The sequence below is a fragment of the Oncorhynchus mykiss genome, chromosome 17 (genome assembly GCF_057628025.1).
Source record: "Oncorhynchus mykiss isolate SJ-2025 chromosome 17, ASM5762802v1, whole genome shotgun sequence".
Taxonomy (NCBI): domain Eukaryota; kingdom Metazoa; phylum Chordata; class Actinopteri; order Salmoniformes; family Salmonidae; genus Oncorhynchus; species Oncorhynchus mykiss.
Window position 1 is genome coordinate 44,505,427 of NC_143038.1, and position 26,760 is coordinate 44,532,186.

A 26,760-nucleotide genomic window follows, 5' to 3' on the forward strand; every position below is an offset into this window, starting at 1 on the left:
CTGGAAACAAGACTAACTTGTTTATTATTTGTATTGGAATGATACATTGATTTACTGTATCAGTTGATCCATCATCCAGGGACCCAGTTCATAAACAAAATGTTAGCATTTTTGACAGAAAAAAAGTAGACATACTAACGCGCTCTCATGTTTACAAACATTGAGGTGATTCGATTAAGCTGGCCTGAGCACACAGGTAGGCTTAGTTAGTACAGGGTGAAAAATGTATCAGATATATATTGGAACCTGCTGCCCCCCGGCATGAAAAAGCAAAAAACTAAAGTAATGTATATTAAGCACGCGGAGTAATGAGTATGATTCTTTTTCCCATCCAAAAGTGATTGCTTTTGATAAAAACGCTTTATCTGCCTTCCAAATGAAGATCAGTTTGACAATTCAAACATATATGCAACTTAATATTAGGAAGTTGTCCATAATGTTTTTTACACTCAGTGTATCTTAAAAGGTAAATCAAACTTCACTCAACAGCTTTCTGCAACATCAGAATTTTATTACATTATCTCAGTCTCAAACCTTAGTGTCTGAATTAGTTCAGCACTCCCTAATGCTGTTTGCAGCATTTATAACATTCACTAACATAGTGACCCCTCCTTCCCCAGTAATCCCCTAATTGTCTATTTTCTCAATGGCAGCAAGGCACTAGGAATCCCCTCTTTGTCCTCCCTGACCTATTCCTATCTGAGTGGGCAAAGGGATATGGGTTATGCAAGGTTAGTCTGTTGACACCAAAAATGCAGGTCACAGAGATGACAGTATTCCCCCACGTTGTCCTAATCATCTGAGTCATCTGTGATTTCATCATCGTCCCCCTCTGCCTTCCGGTTGCCTTTCTTCTTCCCATCGGAGTCGCTTTCCTGGGCCTGAAAGAAACAGTAAAAATTCTAAATCTCTGGTGATTCTGTCACAGCAGGGCATTGGGCTGGAAAACATCTCCCTTTGCAAGCAGGGAAGCTAGGGAAGTACCTCTGTGATAAACACACAGAGCAGTGTTTTAAAGGGTTAATGTACAACAGTGTTTCCCAAATCGGGTCCTACCCCTAAAAGCACACGTTATTGTTGTAGCCTTGTACTAGCACACCAGATTCAACTTGTCTACAAATCAATGAGTTGAGTTTGTCTGGGGCTAAAACAATTATAATAATTTAAAAATAGATATATACATATATTTTTTTTTAAGTGTTGGGGGTACTCGAGGACTGGACTTGGGAAACACTGCTGTACTGAAAATCTCCCAACTAACAGCAGGGCTCAGTGCTCCTGAACGTGCCTCACTGTTGTTTCCTAGATCTTGCCAGTAATTAATTAACCAGGAACAGAAACAGTACAACTTATCTTAACAGCCCAGTGTTCCACACACAGCTGCCCATTTCCCCATCAGCTGCCTGTAAACCTCAATGTTACATAAGGACGCATAGTCACTTTACTCCTACCTACATGTACAAATTACCTTGACTAACCTGTACCCCTGCACATTGACTCGGTACCTGTACCCCCTGTACATAGCCAAGTTATTGTTATTTTATGGTGTTACTTTATTTTATTTAGTAAATATTTCCTTAACTCCATTTCAATCAAAGATGTAGAAAAGATAAATGTAATTGCTAAAATAATTTAACTCAATACAGTAGCTTTAAAAGTCAATTATGGCCAGTACCTCATCCTCTGACTGCTCCTGAGGAAGCGGGGAGCCTGCCTCCTCCTCTTCATCACTCCCCTGTGAGCGCTGAGAGAGGATCTCTTCACCCTGCAACACGGCAAAATGTGAAGAATAGCATTAGATGAGCTATAAAACAGTACATTTTTCTCTCTTCCCCATGGAAAAATGTGTGTAATTGCAGGAAATTAGCTTAACTGCTAAATTCTATTAGACTCATGACAAAATGTATAGAATAACATAAAACTGTACATTTCTCTCTGCCCCATGTCAAAACGTAAGTGCTGCCTCTACTCCACTCAGCCTATAGACAGCCACAGTCTATTCCCACCCCTTCCCCACTAATTTCAATCAGAGGGTGAGGGGTGGCTACCAGCCCCCCCTGAAATATGGTTGGCCACCCTTGGGACCCCCCATTCTCATTGGGTCAGAGCACTGTCCATCTAGCTCAGATTGAAGAAGAAAAGATGGTGCGTTCGTTCTGGTTTTCCACATGGTCTGGAATAATTTTGGGGTTTAACAAGATGAAAACGCCGCTGGCACTGACCCTGGACCGCTGGCAAGCTAAAACGAACGCACCAAAACAGTACCAAGTCGTCTGCGCATCTGTCATTAGAAGGAAAACTTTCAGAATGACAGAGTAGATGCTGACAGAATACAGTCTGGAACCACTCGGAAGTCTTTGTCCATGGTATGTTCACATTCAATTACTATATTTAAACATAAGGTAGGCAACTATAATAAAACTCACTCTTCATATTTTGTGTCTTAATAGTACCCTTGAAATAACTTAATTAATAATCCGTTCACTGTTTTAAAGGGTAAAAAAAAAAAGTCCCCCCCCCCAATATCTACACCACAATTTCACCCTTGACACACACGATGAGTCCCCTCTCAGTGCAGCAGCAAGTGGCCCATCCAGTACCTTGAGGTCTCTGTTCTTGAGGTTACCCAGCCAGAAGGCCTCCTGACAGTGGTTGAGGGTGAGCATGGCCTTCACTCTGTACACAAACTGCTCCAGGCTCTTCTTCAGGGCTGGCACGTGGTTGGTCAAGATGGTGTCCTGGCGGATCTGGGAAACAACACCACAGGTAGCCACACACAAATAGTATGACAAAACATGCCATTTTTCTTCATATGTTGGCTAGCGTCAATCACACAGGTTTCTGTGGCGAGGACAGGAGCCGTGTTGGAGGCTGGGTTGTACCTTGGAGTGTCCACACATGTGGTGGAGCTGCCTGGTGCTGAGCTGGAAGGTCTTCAGCAGGCTCTGGACATCCTCCTGAGACAGAGCGGGGACACACAAACAGTCACACCAAATTACACTGAACCACTGAACAACCGCAGGACTGACTATTTTAAAGTTGTAGATTTATTGTGTTGATGGATTTCTGTTGTATTATGTATTTATTAGGGCTCTGCTACCCGACCCGAGCCCGACATTATGCGTTGGGGTTAGGGCCTGTTTTCTTCATCAATAACTAGGGTAGGGACAGGGCTCGTGTATCACTAAATTGATCAAACTTTTTGAAGCTGAGCCATTTACTCGTGCTGTGTGCTCTGCTGCGTAGTACAATCATATCTGACTAAGATTATAACATGGTGTCATAAAATAACACGAGATTATTTCACAAATAATGTTCCTTGAGTTGAGAGTGATGAAAAGTAGCTATCTCATGTTTCTTCATTGAGCAGATTCCCAAATGGAGCCGCTGCTATGGTTACTCACAGATTCAGAGCCCCCATGAGCTGAGCACGTGCAGAGTGAACAGCGGGTAGGGAGCGAGTGACAGAGAGGAACAGCCAATGGATTTACTGATGGAGGAAGTTATTTCTGATTTTGTGCCGGGCCTTTAATTTGGCAAAAGCAATCAGGCCTGGGTAGGGTAGGACCTGAACGACACGGGCATAGGCGGGGCTCTGGATTGAAATTCATGCCCGTGCAGGGCTCTAGTATTTATAACTATTATAAATTGAGTCAAATAATTCAACATGAGCTGCTATTGACACCATGTAATGTTTCCTTATTGAATTTGAAATAAACCATTCTCTCTAGTATTTTTCCCTCAGTCTTTTGGCTTATACCTTGTGCTTTTTAAAACTGAAATCCAACAATGGCATCCCCAGCTTCAGGAAAGACTCCAGGAAAAGACGGCCATACTAGCAACAATAACAACATAAAAAGCCAATTAATATAATATCATTAGTTATGGAATGTGTCTGACAATATGGCAGGCAGAGAAAATGCCAATGTGCTGAGACTCACCTTCAGGCACACATTGAGCACTGGTCTGTTGTCAAACACCTGACGAGGGAAGATGAAGGAGACACAATAGATTACACACATTACATATAGCTTCTAAACACCCAAACCCAGTCAGCCAATTCACATGCACACAGCCCTGCACACGCGTACACACACTCCCCTGCACATGTACACACTGGGCATGGAGCCAGCGGAGCATGACAGATGTCTTAATCTTCCTCCATCCAGAGTGCGTGTTGGAGAGGCATAAAACATGAGGAAACAGGGGAACAGGGGAAAACATGTTGACATGCTTGCCATTTAGGGCAGGGACAATACCAGTCCCGCGATACTCGTTAGTATCTTGGCAAGGAAACAAAACACAGAGCAGATTTAGGAAAACAGCCCTAATGTTGGAAACAAACATTATGCTGTCACATCCAGAGTCACATGTATTTATTGTCCAAGCTGTAGCACACAATATTTTACATACAGCAGGACCAAAGAGTTTGGTCTGCTTCGTGTTTTCATTTTTGTCATGGGAAAAAATATTCCAATACTGGTATCGTCTCGGCCCTACTGTCGTTTAGTGTGGGCATAGTCATCTAAACGCTGTTTCCAGCCATGCATCTTCCAAAGTGAATTGAACAATCATAACACACATTAGACACATCATGTGTTTGAATACGGATTAACCCATTCATGACTAGCTCCCAGTGTAAACATACTCAGTACCTTAACCAGGTTGACCAGGATGTGGAAGTCTCTGACAGCCAGGTTCCATGTTAGCAGCTTCTCACTCATCACCTGGACACAGCAACGGGTTAATAATGTCCCTTTAAAATCACACACAAATACTTGCAGAATGTATGCAGTCCCACACAAGTGTATCATAGTCACTGCACGATGGCTACTAGCACCGCCTTGCTCCACTGGCAGTTCCTCTGTTTTTGTCTGTGACTGTGCATCATGTTGGGTAACTGTGTACCTCAGTGTTGTCACTGTTTCTGCCAGGGGGAATCTTCCTCACAGCCTTCTCCAGCACTCCCATCATCCCCTTATAGAACACCAGGAACGTCAGCCTAGAGAGAGAGGGACAAGAGAGAAAAAAAAGAGGGGGACAAGAGAGAAAAAAAAAGAGGGGAACAAAGGAAAACAGGGCTCTGGTATGTAGAGGTCAGGAGAGCTCGTGGTAGTAGTACACACATATGTACCAGCATCTACCTGTTGAGAGTGGGCCAAGTTCTAGAGCTGGCATCTTTGGCTGAGTTGAGGAGCTCAGGGATGCCCTCTCCAGCTATCTCCTCCACCGCCTTCAGAACATCATCAGTGTGCTCCAAGTAAATACTACAGAGAAGTAGAGTGTAGAGGAGAGGAGGGAACTCCAACATCATGAACACCATGAATATTATCTTTCACCTTAAAGCTATTGGGAGCATGGCAATCACAATAGCAGTAGAAGAGCTGCACTAAATGAGGTTACAAGGCTGTTGGGACTCCCCTATAGAGTAAATGACCCTTTCCAGTGTTTGCAGTATACTGACATGCCATGGCCACCTTAAAGGGATGTATCTACTTCCCCAGAGTGAGAAACCAGCTTTATGACTTGGTGTCCAGTACTAAAGGAAGTTAGAGGTAGTTTTGTAAGCCAATGTTAACTAGCGCAATCACGAAATCAGTTAGCAATTGTGCTAGCGCTAGTTAGCAACTTCCACTCAATTGCACGCAGACATAAAAATGGTATCCACGAGTTAATCTGACTCTGGGGAAGTAGATACAGGCCCTCATTGCCAAATCCACAAAGTATCCCATTCATTTATTAATCTGCTCTACATGATCAGTGAATCCTTGTGAGACACACCTGAGGAGAGTTTGGAGAGTCTCGTTGTGTTTGGGTCCTTTCTCTCTGTCTCCGCTGGTAGTCACCCACTCCTGGCACAGGAACCGCCGGGCTAGGGTTGCTAGAGGGAGAGACCGTTCTATGCTGAACTGATCCTCATTGAAAATGCCACTTTTCAGAACATCAATAAATCTTCAGAATTCACTGGATTGTCATAGAATTGATCCTGATAAAGTCAATTTTACTGTTGCATCAATCCTATAGAAATAGATGGAGTGTGTGTCTCACCAGTCTGCTCCCTGTATGTAGCCTGGTGCCCTCCTCTATCAGCCACAGTGCTAAGCAGCTGGGAGAGACAGAGAGCTATGCTGAGGCTAGGAACCGTGCTATGGAAGTTCAGCAGGTACTCAAAGCTGTTTCTGAAGACCAGAGATAGGGAGAACAGTTATACCATACTGTGCACACACACACACACACCCCCAGAGCTGTCTGATCTGACAGTTAATGTTTCTCCACTCACTTTATGAGCTGGTCCATGGTCAGTTCAGGCCCTCCCTCCTTCAAGCGGTCAGCCAACACTCCCAGAGTCTTCTTCAGCAGGCCACGGTGCTCTGGCTGGGAGAAACCAGACCTGACAAACAGAGACTAGTGTGATTCACAAGAACTACTGATACAACTGACAGGACCATAGGCTACAGCGGCCAGATCCATAGAGAAGGAAAAACCTGTCCTGGAGAGACAGTGTGTGCAGGTGTTGTTGCAGCCCACTAACACACCGGATTCCCAAATGTTGAATCAGGCAAAGTACATTCGGAAAGTATTCAGACTCCTACACTTTATCCATATTTTGTTACTTTACAGCCTTATTCTAAAATGAATTTAAAATGTTAAATCCTCATCAATCTACACAATAAAATTCAAGAAAATGATGTCATGGCTTTAGAAGCTTCTGATAGGCTAATTGACATCATTTGAGTGAATTGGGGGTGTACCTGTGGATGTATTTCAAGGCCTACCTTCAAACTCAGTGCATCTTTGCTTGACATCATGGGGAAATCAAAAGAAATCAGCCAAGACCTCAGAAAATAAATTATAGACCTCCACAAGTCTGGTTCATCCTTGGGAGCAATTTCCAAACGCCTGAAGGTACCACGTTCATCTGTATAAACAATAGTACGCAAGTATAAACACCATGGGACAACGCAGCCGTCATACCGCTCAGGAAGGAGATGTGTTCTGTCTCCTAGAGATGAATGCACTTTAGTGCGAAAAGTGCAAATCAATCCCAGAACAACAGCAAAGGACCTTGTGAAGATACTGGAGGAAACAGGTACAAAAGTATCTATATGCACAGTAAAACAAGTCCTATATCGAAATAACCTAAAAGGCCGCTCAGCAAGGAAGAAGCCATTGCTCCAAAACCGCCATAAAAAAGCCAGACTACGGTTTGCAACTGAACATGGGGACAAAGATAGTACTTTTTGGAGAAATGTCCTCTGGTCTGATGAAACAAAAATACACATTTTTGGCCATAATGACCATCGTTATGTTTGGAGGAAGATGGGGGAGGCTTGCAAGCCGAAGATCACCATCCCAACCGTGAAGCACAGGGGTGGCAACATGTTGTGGGAGTGCTTTGCTGCAGGAGGGACTGGTGCACTCCACAAAATAGATGGCATCATGATGGAGGAAAATTATGTGGATATATTGAGGCAACATCTCAACACATCAGTCAGGAAGTTAAAGCTTGGTCGCAAATGGGTCTTCCAAATGGACAATAACCCCAACCATACTTCCAAAGTTGTGGCAAAATGGCTTAAGGACAACAAAGTCAAGGTATTAGAGTGGTCATCACAAAGCACTGACCTCAAGCCTATAGAAAATGTGTGGGTAGAACTGAAAGTGTGCTAGCAAGGAGGCCTACAAACCTGACTCAGTTACACCAGCTTTGTTAAGAGGAATGGGACAAAATTCACCCAACTTATTGTGGGAAACTTGTAGAAGGCTACCGGAAACATTTGACCCAAGTTAAACAATTTAAAGACAAAGCTACCAAATACTAATTGAGTGTATGTAAACTTCTGACCCACTGGGAATGTCCACTGGGAATGTGATGAAAGAAAAGCTGAAATGAATAATTCTCTACTATTATTCTGACATTCCACATTCTTAAAATAAAGTGGTGATCCTAACTGACCTAAGACAGGGAATTTTTGCTAGGATTAAATGCCAGGAATTGAGAAAACTGAGTTTAAATGCACTTGGCTTAGGTGTATGTAAACTTCTGACTTCAACGGTACATAAATATTCCAAGCCTTTTCCTATGATACTCGAAATTGAGCTCAGGTGCATCCTGTTTGTGGGTCTGAATACTTGTGATCAGTTTTTTCTTAATGAATTTGAAGAAAAAAAATCTTTAAAAAATGTTTTTGCTTTGTCATTATGGGGTATTGTTTATAGATTGATAAGGGAAAACTATTTAATCAATGTTGGAATAATGCTTTAACGTAACAAAATGTGTAAAAAGTGAATAGTTATTTTTCTGAATGCACTGTATATTAGAACCGGGCTGGAACAAAACAACACCAACCTCTCCGGGACCACAGTTGCCAAACCCTGAGTAATTGTCATTTTGTTGAAGGTGAGGCGCTGTGATGATACTGTCCTGAAAGGCAGGAGTGTGCAGGTGGTGTTGTGTCGAGGTGTGACTGACCAGCTGAAGGTGGTGTGTAGAACCTGTAGGAGGAGCTGGTAGGCTGAGGATAGCAGTTGATGCTCTCTCACATCCAGGCCTGAGGCGTCCACCACCCCCTGGTTCTCAGACAGAAGAGTCTGCACACAGCAGGAAAGTGTCACAAAAAGGGACACTACAAACAATGAGCTAAATGTGTGCCAGGCAAAATACATTTATACCTGGAAGTGATTGTGGCAGTTCTCCAGGTGGGTACAGAGGGTGGGCAGCAGCTGGACACAGCAGGCAGCGATGTCCTTAGGGCTCTTCTGCTGCAAGTGGGAGAAGCCCACGCTCTTGTCTGTTTTTCCCTGCAGTCAGGAGACAATGTGGAAAATGAGGAAAATGAAAGAGAAGCTTATGTTATGACTCACACAACTCACACAGTGTGTGTATGTGTCCTACCTTGAAGAATGGGACTCTCTTGGCAGGGGCAGCAGTCAGACTGAACTCCAGTTTGCGCCACATATCCTCCAGCAGGAAGACTAACTCTGCTGGGCCCAGCTGCACCTCCTCACGCACCTGCACAGGACCGCAGCATCTCTTTACAGCACACAGAGACATTGGAGGGATTCTAACTAGTGTCCCTGGCTTTATTTGAATGTGTATGAGACACCTATAGGGTACACAGTTGGGGCCAATTTGGTGTTAACGGAGTCAAGTCAGAGAAAATTGCCTAACACCTTTATTATCATTGTTCAATTCAGTCAATTCATTTCCATTCAACCTATTAAATTGGCATGGTGTTCAAATGGAATTAGAGCCCAACCCTGATGGTGTACGGTGTGTGTGATGTGTCCAGGCTCTGGGCTGGGTGGTGTCCTACCTTGCTGTGAAGCTCACTGTCCAGCAGAGAGCGGGAGAGCAGGCCACACTGCAGCACACTGAGCACCTCCATGTCCAGCTCTCTGAAGAAGTGCCGGTAGGAAACCAGACTGACCCCAGGCCTAGTGGCCTCCTGAACCTTCTCCTTCTCTGCATCATCCTGCAGGGGTAGAAGGAACACCAAAAAATATAATTGAATTCCCTAGTAAAGAGAGTTCTGTAAGAGTCACATAATGTGACGTAGGTGAGAGGTCAGAGGTCTGTGTGTGTTCACCTGCTGGGTCTCCTCTGCCTCTGTGCCCTCCTCCAGCTGAGAGCTGTCTGCTGACGGGTTCTTAGCAGGGGCTTTCCTCTTCTTACCAGTACCCTCTGCAAGACAACCACCACAATAAGTGTTGAATCTCATCTCAGGAAAAATTTTAAAAAAGATAATAATGATATTTTCCCTGGTCAGTATACAGAGTTGTCCCTTTTAGATTTGCTTACTTTTCTTTCCCTTCTTTGGAGCAGCAGAGGAGCTAGACACTGGAGCTACCTCTGTACTCTCCCCATCAAAGTTGGCTAGAGGAGGGGAATAGCCAGGGGTTGCTGAAACAAAAAGCAGGAACGGTCAAATTAATGGAAACAAAAAAGCAGGGATTGTCAAATAAACAGTCCATGGAATTTTCACATTTTCTAAAGCGTGTAAGATTGAAACATTATGATCAGAAAAGTGTTGATAAAACACGTGTGCAGTATAGTACCTGCCAAAGTCCTCTCCAATAGAGTCTGGAGGTAGGTGATGTTCTGAAGACGAGTCACCACCTTCATCTTCATCTCAGGGTCTTTCTGACTGCAGAATGCATTCACAACCTGTACACACACACACACACACACACTCTCTCTCTAAAGGTCTGTGCGCAAAAATAAACTCACATTGGCATATACAACACAAAGAAATCATACGGACTCCACAGCAAATATATGTATCTCGCTATAGACCAGAATTCTCTTGTCTAAGACAGATCTGTGGTAACCTCTCTAAACCAGTTGATGGTCTGGAATAGCAGGCCACAGAGGAACTCTCTCTCAGGCTTGGACAGGCTCTCTGACTTCTCCACCACATCCATGTCAGTCAAGATCAGAGGGCAGCCTGCAAACAGACACCCACACACACAGACTCCCATTAGAACCAGAGCAGATCTCATACACTCCCAGCAGGCCGTGTCGAAACACCATGTGTCTGCTGCCATGTAGCCATACATGATCTACAGTGCCTGAAGTGTTCTCACGTTCAAAAAGTACTTGTACATGCAGAAAAAAATAGGAGTATGAGAAGCACTGCTAAGGCACACAATAGTCGATTTTGATAAACAGAAGGTGCTCTTTGGTAAAAGGGCTAAATTGGTTATCAAAAAGAAAGGAGGACCAAGGCACTCTTCATATAATTAAATAAAATGCCTTTTTGTATGGCATGTTAAAGTTTTATGTTCAATGGAAACAAAGTTTTTTAAACTTCATTTCCATTGAACATGCCATACGAATAAAGGCATTTGAATTAATTATATGAAGAGTGCCTTGGGTCCTCCTTTCTTTTTGAGTACTTGGACATAGTTCAGTAGACTTTTTGGCCCAGTGAGAACCAGTTCATGTGTGTCCCTGCTCCATCAGGATTCCTCCTCACCCAGTAGGGCATCGATCTCCTCCAGGTCTCCCTGGTGCTGCTGCTCCTCACACAGCCTGAGCAGCCGGAAGAACGGAGACAGGCACAGAGGAGACACTCGCCTACAGAACCACACATAAGAGAGAAATACACTGTTAAGATGCTCCACTTCAAAACATTCAATAACACTATTGCTTTATCCATATCACATCATGATTCAACTCTGTATGGACATTCTGCATTGTTTTGCATTAGATAATCAAATTGTAGCCAATGTAGTGTCTGACCTCTGGGTCTTGTTGTTCCCAGTCTGGCTCCACAGCTCCCCCTTGTGTTGGAGGTCATCAGACAGTAGTTGCAGCAGGTTGATAGCAATGCCTCCCTGACTCTCTTCATCATCCAGGTTGTACATCATACAGGCGGGGAAGGGGAAGGACCTAGGACATACAAGGGGAGGAAGAGAATAAGGTAGGTTATTACTGGGACTTGGACCCGGTTACATGGTCAGGGAAACTGCCTACATAACACACTACTTACAAAATACACATTGATGCGTTTCTTGAAATGTCAAGACATCATAAGTACAGTTCTGTAATGACTTGCTGCCAGCCGTATATAGTTGACCTATATTACCTCCACCCAGTCCCTGGGCAGTAGTGCCCCACTCACCCAGTTATATCTGGTCCCAGATCCACCACAAAGTCTTCCTGGAAGTCCTCCAGCACACTCTTCCCTATCCAGGCCTGCGTGAACACACCAGATGCACAGTGGCAGGGTTAATTGCTACCCTTTTAAATATGGCAGTGTCCCAGAGTTGTCATAACATTTACAATAAAAAGGGTCCATTTGGTTTATAAAAAAGGTGAAGTATCGTTGAAAGAGGACCATAAAAGAGCTATAAAGTGTCTTCAGGGTTTATGTGAGGGGCAGACAGACCTGCACCAGAGGGTCCAGAGTGCAGGTGAGGACCAGGTTGGCTAGTTCATCATAGTAGAGAGCAGCAGCTTCAGGAGAGCTTTCACTGCACGACCGTACCAGCTCCAGCAGGGCCGTCACCTACACAGATAGGTCAGCACACACTTATGCATATAGAGTAGCACACACCATCCACTTACAGGCATTCTCCCAGCACCAGGAAAGGAAAACTCTTAAGAGTGCATCAGCCCTTCACTCAGACTGTACATAGACAGTGGTCCTGCCTATACCACTCACCTGTCTGTATGTCTCCTTGGGCAATGTGCCACCTTGAGAATCCTCCACTTTGGGCCTAGAGAGAGAAGACTCAGAATTTACAAAATGGATACTGAGGCACAATAAGTCTCCCCACTAAGTGGAAAAATGAGAGGCATCGTTTCCACCAGGAGCTAACATAATTGAGTCTGGTAAGTGCAGAGTGGATGTGAGAGGGCAGCAGTTTCTACCTGCTGGCCCCCATGCTGCCCACCACCATGACGGCACCGATGATGCCAATGCGCTTGTACTTGGGCACGGTGCTGGAGAGCTGCTTACGGACCACTATGTGCATGTCATCCTGAGAACAGAGACAGAGGAAGCAGATGTGGATATGTGGCATAATGAATGAAACAGGGAGAAAGATACAAGCAATACAGGGAATAATGTACAGATAAAAACATGGCACCACATTACCTACCATCTCTGTGGTGTGGTTGTTTCACAGTACTGTCTTCAGTGTTGCTCCCATAGAAATTAAATAGGCCTATATATCCTTGATTGACTCACAGTGACCCTCACCTGGATGTGTGTGCCCTGCTGCTGCTGTCCGAAGGCCAGGCCACTAAGCAGGTGGAAGAGCCTGCGGATCTGCTGGGGAGTCAGGTTCTCCATGTAGTCCAGGATACCCTTCAGACACACACACACACCAGGGAGAGGTTAGTAACACCAACCCTGCTGAGGACAACTCTCAGTCAAATACAGAAGATAGATATATGGCTTGTGATCAGTTGGAAACATGTCATGGGGACAGTTGAATCCTCACCTTGACAAAGACGGCGTAGAGGGCCATCTCAGAGGGTTTCTCTGTCACCAGGCCACAAAGCAGCTCCAGAGCCACGTCCACCTCACCACCCACGCCACTGCAAACATGGGTCACCAGGGAGCCCACCACCTCCTAATAGAAAACAACAGAAATAACCATACTCCTGAACACTCACACAGAGAACAAGAACTGAAAACGCTTGACAATGGAAATGAGCACAAGTGAAGCATATTTTAGCCAGCACACATGCATAAAGACATCATTTCTACACACACGCACCTGCTGGCAGTAGGAGTCAAAGGCAGTGAATGAGAGTCTGTACATGTGTCCACCGAAGGGCACCACACAAGGGTCAGGGGAACGCAGCAGACTCTGGGCCAGGGCCAAGATGGAGGGAAAGTAACCTCTCATCACCTAAACACACACAGCATCAGCACCACATTAACACCTCAGTCACACAGCTCATCTTTACCTCATACTATTTAATTTTCTCAAATCAGCTTCCCTTTCCTCAGCCCCAGTTCCATCCCATAGCTATATACCATTGGACATTCACTCACTGCTCTAGAATGTAGTAAATATGGGTCACTTCAAGAGAGCGCTACTAAATGAATGTCTAAACTTAGTTTTTTTCTTTGCCCCATGTCATTATGAATCACATACAATTATTAATGGATTCTCTACAATATTAGAACTTTAAAAAACGCCCACATTAGTAGAAATCCACTTTTTCGAGCTGAAAGAGCTTACCCATGATGTTACACAACAATTTATGTCAATAAATCATTGTTTTAGACAAAGTATCATATATTTGGGCTTAAATAGACAAATCCGAAATGCCCACTTTGTGCAAATCTGTGTAAATGAGGTGTCTTTTCTTTGATGACAAATGATTTATTTTCAGCCTTATTTTGTTTCAGGCCTGAGTTTTATTTGAATGTTACCATCCACCAGCATGGCATTGTTTATACATCAGAAACAAATGCAATGTTATTCCTCTTTGTGACTGAGATGAGCCAAATAGCCTTGTGTCCACCTGAGCCATGGAGCAAATCAAAATAGGACAATTATCATAATCCATTGGATAATTATTCAAATTCCACTTTTTTTATTAGTCTGTATATAAAATAAAATTATATATATAGTACAGTGCCTTCGGAAAGTACTCAGACCCCTCGACTTTTTCCAAAAATGTTTACATTAAATTTAATTTAAAAAAACATTTTCCCTCAATCTACACACAATTATCCACAATGACAAAGCAAAACCAGGTGTTTAGAAATGTTTTCAAATTTATACATACATGACTGAAATATCACATTTACATAAGCATTCCGACCCTTTACACTTTGTTGAAGCACCTTTGGCAGAGATTATAGTCTCGATTCTTCCTGGGTTTGACACTACAAGCTTGGCACACCTGTATTTGGGGAGTATCTCCGATTCTTCTCTGCAGATCCTCTCAAGCTCTGTCAGGTTGGATGGGGAGCGTCGCTGGACAGCTATTTTCTGGTCTTTCCAGAGACGTTCAAGTCGGGGCTCTGGCTGGGCCATTCAAGGACATTCAGAGACTTGTCGCAAAGTCACTTGTTGTCTTGGCTGTTTGCTTAGGGTTGTTGTCCTGTTGGAAGGTGAACCTTAGTCTCAGTCTGAGCGCCCTGGAACAGGTTTCCATCAAGTATCTCTCTGTACGTTTCTCCGTTCATCTTTCCCTCGATATTGACTAGTCTCCCAGTCCCTACCTCTGAAAAACATCCCCACAGCATGATGCTGCCACCACCATGCTTCACCGTAGGGATGGTGCCAGGTTTCCTCCAGACATAACGATTGTCATTCAGGACAAAGAGTTAAATCTTGGTTTCTTCAAACCAGAGAATCTTGTTTCTCATGGTCTGAGAGTCTTTAGGTGCCTTTTACTGAGGAGTGGCTTCGTCTGACCACTCTACCATAATGGCCTGATTGACAACCATCCCTGCAGCACTCCACCAGAGTGGTATGTCAGAGTGACCATTAGGTTCTTGGTCACCTCCCTGACCAAGGCCCTTCTCCACTGATTACTCAGTTTGGCCGGGCGGCCAGCTCTAGGAAGAGTCTTGGTGGTTCCAAACTTCTTTCATTTAAGAATAATGGAAGCCACTGTGTTCTTGGGAACCTTCAACGCTGCAGACATTTTTTGGTACTCTTCCCCAGATCTGTGCCTCAACACAATCCTGTCTCTGCGCTCAATGGAAATTCCTTCGACCTCATGGCTTTGTTAATGCATTGTCAACTGTGGGACCTTATATAGACAGGTGTGTGCCTTTTCAAATCACATCCAATCAATTGAGTTTACGACAGGTGGACTCCAATCAAGTTGTAGAAACATCAAGGATGATCAATGGAAACAGGATACACCAGAGCTCAATTTCTAGTCTCAAACCAAAGGGTCTGAACACTTATGTTTACTTTTAATAAATGTGCAAACATTTCTAAAAACCTGTTTTCACTTTGTCATTATGGGGTATTGTGTGTAAATTAATGAGGAAAACATGTATTTAATCAAATTTTTGAAAAAGGCTGAAACATAACAAAATGTTGAAAAGGTCAAGGGGTCTGAAAACTTCCTGAATACACTATCTCTGACCATTTTATAAATGGTATAATTGCATCATATGATAGCATTTTGCAAACCAGCTCCCCCAAGACAGATGGTTTTGACTCCACTGTTTTGATTGGTGTAGCGTTAGCTAGAAACCACAAGTGTCTATCCAGATAATGAAAAAGCATCCGCAAAATAAAACTCAAGGAATTTATAGTTAGATACAATTTGCAGAGTGCATGACCATGAGCAAAGTCATTCTAGCCTATAAGTACATTTTCCCCTTTGAGAACCATGAGCACGGGCTAACTTGGCTTTGCTGTACCACAGCCGAAGCCTGCCAGCAGCCTAACGATACCTACTAAAGGTTGCACCGTGTCCATTACAATGTAGAAAAACTCATACCAGCTATCTTTCAAAAGTTAACCATATTAACGGAACTTCATCTTATTCTAACTATTTATTTGGCAGATTCACAGCCGCAATTTATGAAAGATGCCAAAACTTTGGCGATAACAATAGATGGTGAAGTCAAAGATAGGCCAGTGGTTTCCATCAGAGATAAGGGGTGTGCAACTATAGTTTAGTACAACATCAACGTTAACAGACAAAGAAGTGCAAAGCTATTTTGCTAACAGCCACAAGTAAATTATCTCACAATGAAAAAGCAAGATATTTGTGCAAAAAAACAATGCATGGCCATCATATTTCTGTGTATAATAGACAGAATGTAGCCAGCGACATTTCCTAATGTTTGTTTGAAGTTCATCTCGCATTTGAACTTTCTATCGGACAGAAACTACACCAGAGAGAAGTAGTCTACACATCAGTCAGAGTGCTGTCTGGTGATGCAATGAAGAGAGCAAATACACTCCATGACCAAAAGTATGTGGACAACTGCTCGTCGAACATCATTCCAAAATCATGGTAATTAATATGGAGTTGATACCCCCTTTGCTGCTACATCAGCCTCTACTCATCTGGGAAGGCTTTCCACTAGACGTTGGAACATTGCTGTGGGGATTTGCTTCCATTCAGCCACAAGAGCATTAGTGAGCTCGGGCACTGATGTTGGGCGATAAGCCTGGCTCGCCGTTGGCGTTCCAATTCATCACAAAGGTGTTCGATTGGGTTGAGGTCAGGGCTCTGTGCAGGCCCTTCAAGTTCTTCCACACTGATCGACAAACCATTTCTGTATGGACCTTGCTTTGTGCATGGGGGAATTCTCATGCTGAAACAGGAAAGGGCCTTCCTGTGGCCACAAAGTTGGAAGCATAGAATCGTCTAGAATGTCATTGTATGCTGTTGCCTAAAGATTTCCCTTCACTGGAACTAAGGGGCCTAACCCGACCCATGAAAAACAGCCCCAGACCATTATTCCGTCTCCATCAAACTTTACAGCAGCCCTATGCATTAGGGCAAGTAGCGTTCTCCTTGCATCCGCCAAACCAAGATTAGTCCATCAGACTGCAAGATGGTGAAGTTTGAGTCATCATTCCAGAGATTGCGTTTCCACTGCTCCAGAGTCCAATGGCGGCGAGCTTTACACCACTCCAGCCGATGCTTGGCATTGCCCATGGTGATATTAGGCTTGTGTGCGGCTGCTCGGAAGTGGAAATTAATTTCATGAAGCTCCCGACGAACAGTGCTTGTGCTGACGTTGCTTCCAGAGGCAGTTTGGAACTCTGTAGGGAGTGCTGCAACTGAGAACAGAATACTTTTTCACGCAATGAGCATCAGCACTCGGCGGTCCCGTTCTGTGAGCTCGTGTGGCCTACCACGTCGCAGCTGAGCTGCTGTCACTCCTAGACGTTTCCAATTCACAATAACAGCACTTACGGTTGACGAGGGCAGCTCTATCAGGGCACAAATTTGACGAACTGACTTGTTGGAAAGGTGGCATCCTATGACAGTGCAATGTTGAAAGTGACTGAGATCTTCAGAAAGGCTGTCAATGTTTGTCTATGGACAAACTGTCAATGTTTGTCTATGGAGATTGCATGGCGGTGTGCTCGATTTTATAAGCCTGTCAGCGACGGGTATGGCGGAAATAGCCAAATCCATTAATTTGAAGGGGTGTCCACATACACTACCGTTTGGGGGTCACTTAGAAATGTCCTTGTTCGTGTGTCAATTACATTAGTGTAGTTTGAGAAACAGACACCTCACAAGTCCTCAACTGGCAGCTTCATTAAATAGTACCCGCAAAGCACCAGTCTCAATGTCAACAGTGAAGAGGTGACTCCGGGATGCTGGCCTTCTAGGCAGAGTTCCTCTGTCCAGTGTCTGTGTTATTTTGCTCATCTTAATCTTTTATTTTAATTGGCCAGTCTGAGATATGGCCTTTTCTTTATAACTCTGGGATGCTGGCCTTCTAGGCAGTCGCCTTTTCACTGTTGACGTTGAGACTGGTGTTTTGCGGGTACTATTTAATGAAGCTGCAAGTTGAAGACTTGTGAGGCATCTGTTCCTCAAACTACACTAAGGTACTTGTCCTCTTGCTCAGTTGTGCACCGGGGCCTACCACTCCTCTTTCTATTCTGTTTAGAGACAGTTTGCGCTATTCTGTGAAGGGAGTAGTACACAGCATTGTATGAGATCTTCAGCTTTTTGGCAATTTCTCGCATGGAATAGCCTTCATTGCTCAGAACAAGAATAGGACTGACGAGTTTCAGAAGAAAGTGCTTTGTTTCTGGCCATTTTGAGCCTCCAGATACTCAACTACTCTAAAGAAGGCCAGTTTTATTGCTTCTTTAATCAGAACAACAATTTTCAACTGTGCTAACATAATTGCAAAAGGGTTTTCTAATGATCAATTAGCCTTTAAAAATGATAAACTTGGATTAGCTAACACAACGTGCCATTGGAACACAGGAGTGATGGTTGCTGATAACGGGCCTCTGTACGCCTATGTAGATAGTCTATATAAAATCAGCCGTTTCCAGCTACAATAGTCATTTACAAAATAAACAATGTCTACACTGTATTTCTGATCAATTTGATGTTATCTTTAATCGACAAAAAAAGTGATTTTCTTTCAAAAACAAGGACATTTCTAAGTCACCCCAACTTTTCAATGGTAGTGCATATACAGTTGAAGTCGGAAGTTTACATGCACTTAGGTTGGAGTCATAAAACTTGTTTTTCAACCACTTCACAAATTTCTTGTTAACAAACTATAGTTTTAGCAAGTCGCTAAGGACATCTACTTTGTGCATGACAAGTAATTTCTGCAACAATTGTTTACAGATTATTTCACTGTATCACAATTCCAGTGGGTCAGAAGTTTACATACACTAAGTTGACTGTGCCTTTAAATAGCTTGGAAATTCCTGAAAATGATGTCATGGCTTTAGAAGCTTCTGATAGTGACATCATTTGAGTCAATGAGTACCTGTGGATGTATTTCAAGGCCTACCTTCAAACTCAGTGCCTTTTTGCTTGACATCATGGGAAAATCAATAGAAACCTGCCAAGACCTCAGAAAATAATTGTAGACCTTCACAAGTCTGGTTCATCTTTGGTAGCAATTTCCAAACGTCTGAATAGATATATCTATTTGGCCCAATTTTTGTTTTGTACTCCACGGATTTCATTTATAGAACAAGCCCACGTTATCACACACAAATCTGCAGCCACTAGCTTGTCAGTTGATGTTCAAAGTTAGCACCGTTCTGCCCTCGGACAGAGTTCTATTTAGCAGCGACTATAGGGACAGGAATGGGGCTAAGGACAAGCTTCACTTAGAGACAGACAGGACTACTGTAACAGGACCTTCCCACCTGTGCATAGCCCCTGAACGTTTTCTGTAGCAGAGCCTCCTGGATTTGTCCTGCTCTCACTTTGACCTTCAGCACCCTCTCAGCTCCACGCCGACTGTGGTTGGCATTGGTGGAGTGCAGGATGAACAGCACCAGCAGGTCAATGACCTGACCGACAGACACACAAATACACACGTGCACACAGGATCAACGAGTCATCTGCCAAGTACCAGCCCGTATGAAATTGTAGGAATAGAGAGGAGAATCCGAGAAAGATGTGTCCGACTTACCTTGTGATCCTCTGCTGTGTCGACATTCTCTATAGCCTGCAGAAAAACACAGGGAGAGTCACATGGTGAAATAGTAACGGGCTGTTGATATAACACTTGTAGAGTTTCCTATTCTCCCTACCTTAAGCCAGGCCTCAGAGGTGGTCTTCTGGAAGCGCACTGCAGACTTAATGCCATCCAACACCAAGGCAACACTGTCCTGGCTGCTGCTGGATGCTGAGGTGTTGGAGGACCTGATGGAAAAATGTGACCAGAAACAGCCTTGCCATTTAGAATAACTGTAAATATAAAATCCCACTAAAGGTAGTGCTATGTGGATTCATAACAGTATGCAATGGTGCTCTGCGGAGATTAGGAGGGTATTGGTGTTGGTGCAAAATGTCTCACTCGGTTGTCCCCTTGCTCTTCATGCGGCTCTGAGAAGCGTGCAGCACCGGATGGAGAACACACAGCTCCAACTCCAGCTTCTTACGCAGGTCACACACCACCTGATACCCCACAGAGAACCCGGCACCACTCAGTGAGACCAATACACATCATCATCACTGCAGATTGTAGTCTGTAATGGGGAAACATTTTGTGTGGTGGTAATATAGAAACTTTGAGGCACTTTTCATTTGTTCTTGTTATTAGAAAGAGAAGTGCAAGACTACATGCAAGGACACCACTGTGTGTAACCTCTGACCTCTAGGGCATCTGAGGGAGAGATGGAGTGTAGGATGAACTTCACCACCACAGGCAGGTCCTCCAGCTGGACAGCAGACAGGGTGGCCATGACAGACACACGTACCTGACACACAGGACCACAGACATTTTAGGACAAAATGTACATTATGGGGTGTGCAATATTGTCTGTATTGTTTTAATGTATTGATTTTTGGTACAACTTTGTGGTAAAGGAGCACTTTGTCGATGCAAAACAAATGTGTGTAAATAGAAAATTACTGTCTCATCTAAGGACCATAGTTACTCATAAGACAGCTATTACTCAACAAGCCACTTGATTACATTTCCTCAGGATAACTGTAAGTACATAGGACATCAGTCAATAGCATAATGTCAGTGTAATGAGGGAAATTGGCACGTCCTGATCATAGAGAGCCATTGTTTCTCTATGGTGAAGTGGGTCATGGCATGACTGGGGGTGATCTAGTTTGTGTATTTCTATGTGGTGTTCTAGTTTGTTTTCTATGTTGGTGATTTGTATGATTCCCAATTAGGGGCAGCTTGTAATCATTGTCTGTAATTAGTAGCGGTTTTTCCCACTTGTGTTTATGGGATATTGTGTTTTGAGTTAGTGCACGTAGAAACTCTGTAGTCACGGTTCGTTGTTAGTTTATTGTTTATTTGTTTTGTCTTTGCTTAGTTTCACTTCCTAATAAATAATGTGGAACTCAGCAGCCGCTGCGCCTTGGTCCGACATTTATTCTAACGAACGTAACAGAAATACACCTTTGCATAAATAAGCCCTGAGCTGTGAACACATCATGAATCATTGAACAGATCCAACACAGTGTAATTCTACTCTTATTGACTCCCCAATGAGAGCTTTAGCCAGAAACAACAATAAATGGACTATGAGTGTGTTTGTGTGTGTGTAGGGCTACCTCAGCCAACAGAGTGGAGCTCAGATTCAAGCTTGAGAAGGCATCCAGGATTGGCACAGTCAGCTGAGTGTTTTCCTGGAGTAAGGCGCTAAAGAGGAAAGGAGAGAGAGAATAGGGGGTAGATACAGCAGATGTTCACATCACTGGGACTATCTTATCATGACATCACAAGACTGCCTCTAACAGGGCTCCACCCACTTTAGTTCCCTGGCAATGTCACTGTGCTGGGAGTCCTCCAGGATCTCTGGCAGACTGGTGATGATGTCACACTGTATCTCAACCGACGCCACAGAAACCAGCTGCATCAGCTTACCTGCTAACTCCTATAGCGACAGGGTACAATTAGGTCAGAAGGAAGTCAGTCAAGTCCTGCTACTTAGTGAGAATATACAGGTGGAATAAGTGTAGACAATAGGTTAGATCTGCTGTCATAGTAATATGAGTACCTTGCTGTCTATGATTCTGTCCAACCACTTGAGCTGGTTGACAATAACACGAGGGATATTGAGACCATCCTCTCCGGCACTACAGGGAATAGAAAGGCAAATGTAAAGGGTCATTTGGTTAGAGTACAAGAAAATCTATATAGACAACTTGTATGTGTAAGGCTACAAACAAAATGTTTTATTTTATTTTTTTAAAGCACTTACCCATCAAACATGAACTCGGGAAGCTTCTCAAACAAAGTGTTGATTACCAAAACCTCGAACAAAAAGAAAAGAACATGTGGCTTTCAAAGTTCATACCTAGTGGCCAATGGCAAGGAAAGACCTCACAGTTCAGACACTACTCAGGCCAGTGTGTTTTTGCATAGAGAGAGGCTGTTATACCTGCAGCATCTCGATCCCCAGCAGCATGCGCAGCAGACTCTCCTGAAATGAGCTGACAGAGCTGGACCACAGACAGGACACAAAGTGACACAATCATAACGACATTTATGTTCCCATGAAACAATTACAAAATGTTATACTGACACTAAGCAAAGGTTTATTAGAATTTGATGGCCCCCACAGAGAGCCAGGTACCATGGTATCCTTAGGGCTGTGTGGGATTACCTTGAGTCCCCATCGGCCAGGCGTGGTACACAGGGGAGGAGGCAGTTCCTGAACCTCTCAGGATCCTCAATGTGAGACTCCAGTCCTGTGATGAACTCCTGCACAATCTGTTGGCCATCAAGGTTAGAAAATCAGGCACGCTTTATAGCCATTACAATTTTTATTGTGGACTGTCCACTCTCGTCTCTAACATTAAGATTCAAAAATTCCAAACAGTCCCTACAAGTCAGATTTCTGAATAAACTTCATTTGGACATACTACCTCTTGTCCTCTGATTTCATCCTTCTCCCAGTGAAAATACGAGTCAAAATACCCACAGGAAAGTATTATTAAACCAACTTCAAAATGCGGGTCTCAGTTCGTGCTCATCATCTAAGGCACGCGCACAAAAGTACAAGCACACGATGCATGCAAACTAACCGAAGTCTTGCAGGTGTTTACATGGTTTTGAGCACGTACCAGGTGATCGAAATCTCAACGACAGTAACAGTGTTTTGAAAAGTTGGGTTAGTAATGGTTTCTTGTGGATATTTCTTCTCTACTTTCTACCCGAATAAGGACCAACCACACAAACCATGGTGGTATCACAGCCTGATTTATTAGGCAACACGTTTTACTGAATGTGCAATACCAAATTTGAAACATTATACTCACACTGGGGTATCTAGGACTCTTCTTCAGACGTTGCTGCAGTCTCTTTTGGAAAACCACTTGGTCCACAGCTTACAAAGCAATACAATTATGCATTATCCAACAATTGCCAGTTTAAAACAATAGTCAGTCAATATGTTGATGATGTTGGTGTGTGTCTTGCTTACCAATCTCATTGGATGTACTGCCCTGTCTCAAGATAACACCAGCCTCGTGCAGAAATTGGCCAAAGACTGAGTCAATACTGGTGTCCTCCTGAGCCGTGGTCTTGGACTGATGGCCAGTGGTCCTACTCTTCTTGGACTCTGAATGAAGGAGGGGATAGAGCACTAATGAACTGACAGACTACATGTAGCGAGCTAGTTTGTGCATTGTACTCATGACATGAGACAGGTCAAAAACAAACACAGTCTGGTGGTTTGGTTTGTTTGGGAGCCTTACTTGACACATCTGGTGGTGCAGCACTTTCGCTTTTGTCCACAGAGGAGCGTCTCTTCTTTCGCATCATCCTCTGTAAAATGTTAACACAATGAGAAATATATTTCACCCGATGCATACATGTGAAGCATCTGCTTGGCGTTTCCGAAGCCCACTGGCTGTGGAAGAAGTAACGAATGTTTCAATACCGTTTTCTGTTCCCAAAACTAGAATTTGATATGAACAGAGTGGACTAAGTTTTTTAGACTTTAGCCTTTGAAAAAAGGTTTTAAAAAATTGCGTTGTTTAGGAAAGAATGAATTTAGTTAATGCGCACTTCACATTGGAGGTGTTGTCTAATGGCAATATGCAGATGTATGCTAGAACGAGCCAATAGGATCTTGCTAGCTCGTTGTTGGCTCTGCCCACCTCCTTGTTTGTTATGCCCACTATGACTCATTTGTTCCAATTGGAAACGAAAGGTTGAGGTCTATCTTGGTTTAGTTATTTTTTTTAATCGTTGACGTTACTGTATGAGACAAGGCGGGTTCACGTCAAAGGGCAATGGTTTGTTTGATTGTAGCTTGCTAAATTTACCTGTTCAGACACAGGCTAAAAGCCACTTGATGATATGACGCTGAAATTCATGGTTAGCAGGCCATTTTACAGCCTGTAATGTTACTGGCGCAAGATGCCCTCGAGGGCCTCCCGAGTGGCGCTACGGTCTGAGGCACTGCATCTCAGTAGAGTCACTAAAGACTCTGGTTCGATTCCAGGCTGTGTCACAACGCACAATTTGCCAAGTGTAGTCCGGGTAGACCTTCATTGTAAATTAGAATGTGTTCTTAACTTAACTTGCCTAGTTAAAAATGTTCAATAAAAATAAGTAGCTAACATTGTTAGGTTGAGAAATTGGCTAGGTGACTACTGCTACTTACGTTAACTGTCTAACTTGAAATATTGTTCGAGTGGATTGTCACGGAAGCGTGGCCTACATCAAGTACTTTATTTTACTCACTTAGCTAGGAAGAATAGCAAAGAATGAAACTTACTGTACGAACTGGTGAACGAAACTGTTGTCAAAGTACAGGACAGATTCCCGCGCGCGTTTTGCATTGAGGGATCTTCTAGAAAGTCTAGACAGTGTTGATAGCAAAAATCTGTGAAACACATGACTGGGACTGGATTTAGACACCCAGGAGGTGTCATTATTTGTATCGTCTTAAATTATTCATGAACATTGTTATTTGTTCTGGATAAGACATGCTTATGCCATTTTAATTATACAACATATCCCCCCAAAATGTAGACTTTCCCTAAAATGTTCAGGAAGTACCTCCCATTTCCCTGTTGAGTACCCTGGGCGGTACTGATTCATTACACCGATTCTGTTGCAAAACGTTTCTAAAACTGAACGAAACGAGGAGGAACCTACCTAAATTTGTCCAATAGAAACTCTCGTTGTCGTTGCAAAACGCAACTGTTTGGACTAATGAGCACACCCGTTGTATAAAAGGTCCAGCAACAGCCCTGTTTAGCAGACAGAAAAGCGTGGCAACATGTCTGGAAGTGAGTTCTACAACATGACCGCAAAACTCATTTCAGGAGATTTTTTTAAATTCTCGTCACTTGGCGGTAAAGTGGTGCTGATCGAGAATGTGGCGTCTCTCTGAGGTACTACCACCAGGGATTACACCCAGATGAACGAGCTCCATGAACGGTACGCCGACAAGGGTCTCGTGATTCTGGGGGTGCCCTGCAATCAATTCGGACATCAGGTAAATCCGGGGGGGATGGATTTCTCAACACTTAATTAATATAGGGTAATATAACTTTCTGATCATAGCTCATCATCAATGTAAACTTGGCAGGTGCAGACCAGACTGCTCTGACCGGTTGGTAGTTGGAGTGTGGTGGGCAGGTGGAGCACAAATTAATCTGTTCTTGCTGTGGTTCAATAAACCTGTGAGTGACCTGGTACTATTTGGACATTGTCCCACGCCAGGTTCTATAGTCCTCAATCCAAAAATGAAGGGGAAAGAACATGTGGGGTTCTTTACAGTTTATTGAGGGTTCTGGTTATGACTGGACAAGGGACTCATTTTGATAGACCACTTGAGGTCAAACATCAAACTTTGCCTGTACATATTACATATTCTTCCCACAATCTACTCCTGCAGGAGAACTGCAATAACGAAGAGATTCTGATGTCCTTGAAGTATGTCCGACCGGGAAATGGCTTTGAGCCCAATTTCCAGCTCCTTGAGAAAGTGGATGTGAACGGGAAGCACGCCCACCCCCTGTTTGTGTACCTCAAGGAGAAGCTGCAGTTCCCAAGCGACGATCCCATGGCCTTAATGAACGACCCTAAATGTATCATCTGGAGTCCCGTTGGCAGGAATGACATCGCCTGGAACTTTGAGAAGTTTCTCATCGGGCCAGACGGAGAGCCATTCAAACGCTACAGCAGGAGATTCCCGACCATCGACATTGAGGGTGACATCAAGAAGCTTCTTAACACGGCAAACTAACCCGTCCCAGTGTTGGTCACACAGAGGCAATGGGGAGGAGTAGAAATCATGCCAATGTGATACCTTGCATGTATGGGCACACCTTGGAAAATGTCCCTGGCTGTAACTCAAAAGGCAACAGTTGGACTTTCAACAGTTTACTGTTCAATAAATACTTCCTCCTCCTCCTCACAAGCTCTGTGTGACCACAGCACCCATTATATTTTTAAATCATGTACCGTGCTCTCCTGTGCAAAATGCTACTGTGTTCTGAACTTTTATTAAATGAAGCCATCCTTTGAAACCACGCCTTTTGTGAGGGGGATATCTGATGAAATATAAAAGTCTTAACATAACAGTTGCATTGGGCCCATGTAAAGCATGACTGTCTTAATGTAACAAGTTGACCAAATAAATATTTTTACTAAGAATCTTTGTATTCTTGTCTCAGTCTTCATAGTATTTTACAGGAGTTTGGTGTGCGTCATGCTTAGGTCCAATGTGAAAGTTTGGCAACAGTAGGGTGAGGTTTCCTTTAGACGCTAATCTTGGGTCAGTTTTGCATTTCTCACACTAATAGTTAAGTTTAGCATGGGGAAGATGATTCTAGATTTCTACACCAGAGCCAAACATGCTGAAAGAGGGATTTTTCAGAATGGTGAAAGTAGCCAAACCAGGAAGTGCAAGTCATTCTGACCAGCAAAATCAGGCTTTTCAGGTTCTGCAGTGAATAACTTCCTTCTGAATTGAGACTGGACTAAGTGTTTCACTAAATCATAGCCGTATTACTTCATCTGTTCTCCTATCTGGAAAACAGGCTACCAGTGCGACTGTGTGAACCGGCAGTAAATGTAGCATTTTTTGAGCAATTTAACACCATTTTGAGCAGCTTTATTCTGAAATGTATACTGTCTATTCTGAGGGAAAGGGTTAATG

At 43.5% G+C, this 26,760-nt stretch overlaps 2 protein-coding genes across 5 annotated transcripts; one reads left to right on the forward strand and one right to left on the reverse strand.

The window, feature by feature from the left end:
* Positions 1 to 5: 5 nt before the first annotated feature.
* On the reverse strand, positions 6 to 24,880 carry fancd2 (FA complementation group D2). Of its 4 annotated transcripts, none has more exons than XM_090205692.1 (44): positions 24,750 to 24,880; positions 23,339 to 23,408; positions 23,065 to 23,202; positions 22,901 to 22,968; positions 22,246 to 22,352; positions 22,021 to 22,081; positions 21,841 to 21,893; positions 21,637 to 21,715; positions 21,389 to 21,513; positions 21,191 to 21,278; positions 20,269 to 20,373; positions 19,971 to 20,071; positions 19,705 to 19,816; positions 19,584 to 19,619; positions 19,315 to 19,461; positions 13,234 to 13,368; positions 12,955 to 13,086; positions 12,711 to 12,818; positions 12,380 to 12,489; positions 12,171 to 12,225; positions 11,895 to 12,014; positions 11,628 to 11,701; positions 11,246 to 11,395; positions 10,980 to 11,080; positions 10,333 to 10,448; positions 10,060 to 10,168; positions 9,803 to 9,904; positions 9,591 to 9,685; positions 9,318 to 9,476; positions 8,897 to 9,013; positions 8,674 to 8,802; positions 8,474 to 8,592; positions 6,281 to 6,391; positions 6,049 to 6,179; positions 5,782 to 5,881; positions 5,145 to 5,267; positions 4,909 to 5,002; positions 4,656 to 4,727; positions 3,942 to 3,980; positions 3,761 to 3,835; positions 2,883 to 2,957; positions 2,601 to 2,747; positions 1,676 to 1,765; positions 6 to 881 (listed from the first exon to the last, which is right to left on the reverse strand). In XM_090205692.1, exons 2-44 carry the CDS (start codon positions 23,403 to 23,405, stop codon positions 792 to 794), a joined length of 4,365 nt encoding a protein of 1,454 aa, XP_090061818.1. In that variant the 5' UTR covers positions 23,406 to 23,408; positions 24,750 to 24,880; the 3' UTR covers positions 6 to 791. The 4 variants fall into 4 exon arrangements, with proteins under 4 accessions (XP_090061818.1, XP_021424885.3, XP_021424886.3 ...); XM_021569210.3 differs by lacking the exon at positions 24,750 to 24,880 and adding an exon at positions 24,367 to 24,685; XM_021569211.3 differs by lacking the exon at positions 24,750 to 24,880 and adding an exon at positions 24,253 to 24,426.
* On the forward strand, positions 24,854 to 26,255 carry LOC110494272 (glutathione peroxidase 2-like). Its single transcript, XM_090205694.1, has 2 exons — positions 24,854 to 25,092; positions 25,495 to 26,255. The coding sequence occupies exons 1-2, from the start codon at positions 25,015 to 25,017 to the stop codon at positions 25,843 to 25,845; spliced, it is 429 nt and encodes a 142-aa protein (XP_090061820.1). The 5' UTR covers positions 24,854 to 25,014; the 3' UTR covers positions 25,846 to 26,255.
* The last annotated feature ends 505 nt before the right edge of the window (positions 26,256 to 26,760 follow it).

Coding starts and splice junctions, on each gene's coding strand:
- fancd2 (XM_090205692.1), bottom strand. CDS start 23,405: ATGATGCGAAAGAAGAGACGCTCCTCTGTGGACAAAAGCGAAAGTGCT. Junction 9,905..10,059: donor ATTGGAGAGGACTTTGGCAG/GTACTATACTGC, acceptor TTTTTGTTTCAG/CAACCCCTGGCTATTCCCCT. Junction 8,803..8,896: donor AGAGAGTCCCATTCTTCAAG/GTAGGACACATA, acceptor TCCTGACTGCAG/GGAAAAACAGACAAGAGCGT.
- LOC110494272 (XM_090205694.1), top strand. CDS start 25,015: ATGAACGAGCTCCATGAACGGTACGCCGACAAGGGTCTCGTGATTCTG. Junction 25,093..25,494: donor GCAATCAATTCGGACATCAG/GTAAATCCGGGG, acceptor CTACTCCTGCAG/GAGAACTGCAATAACGAAGA.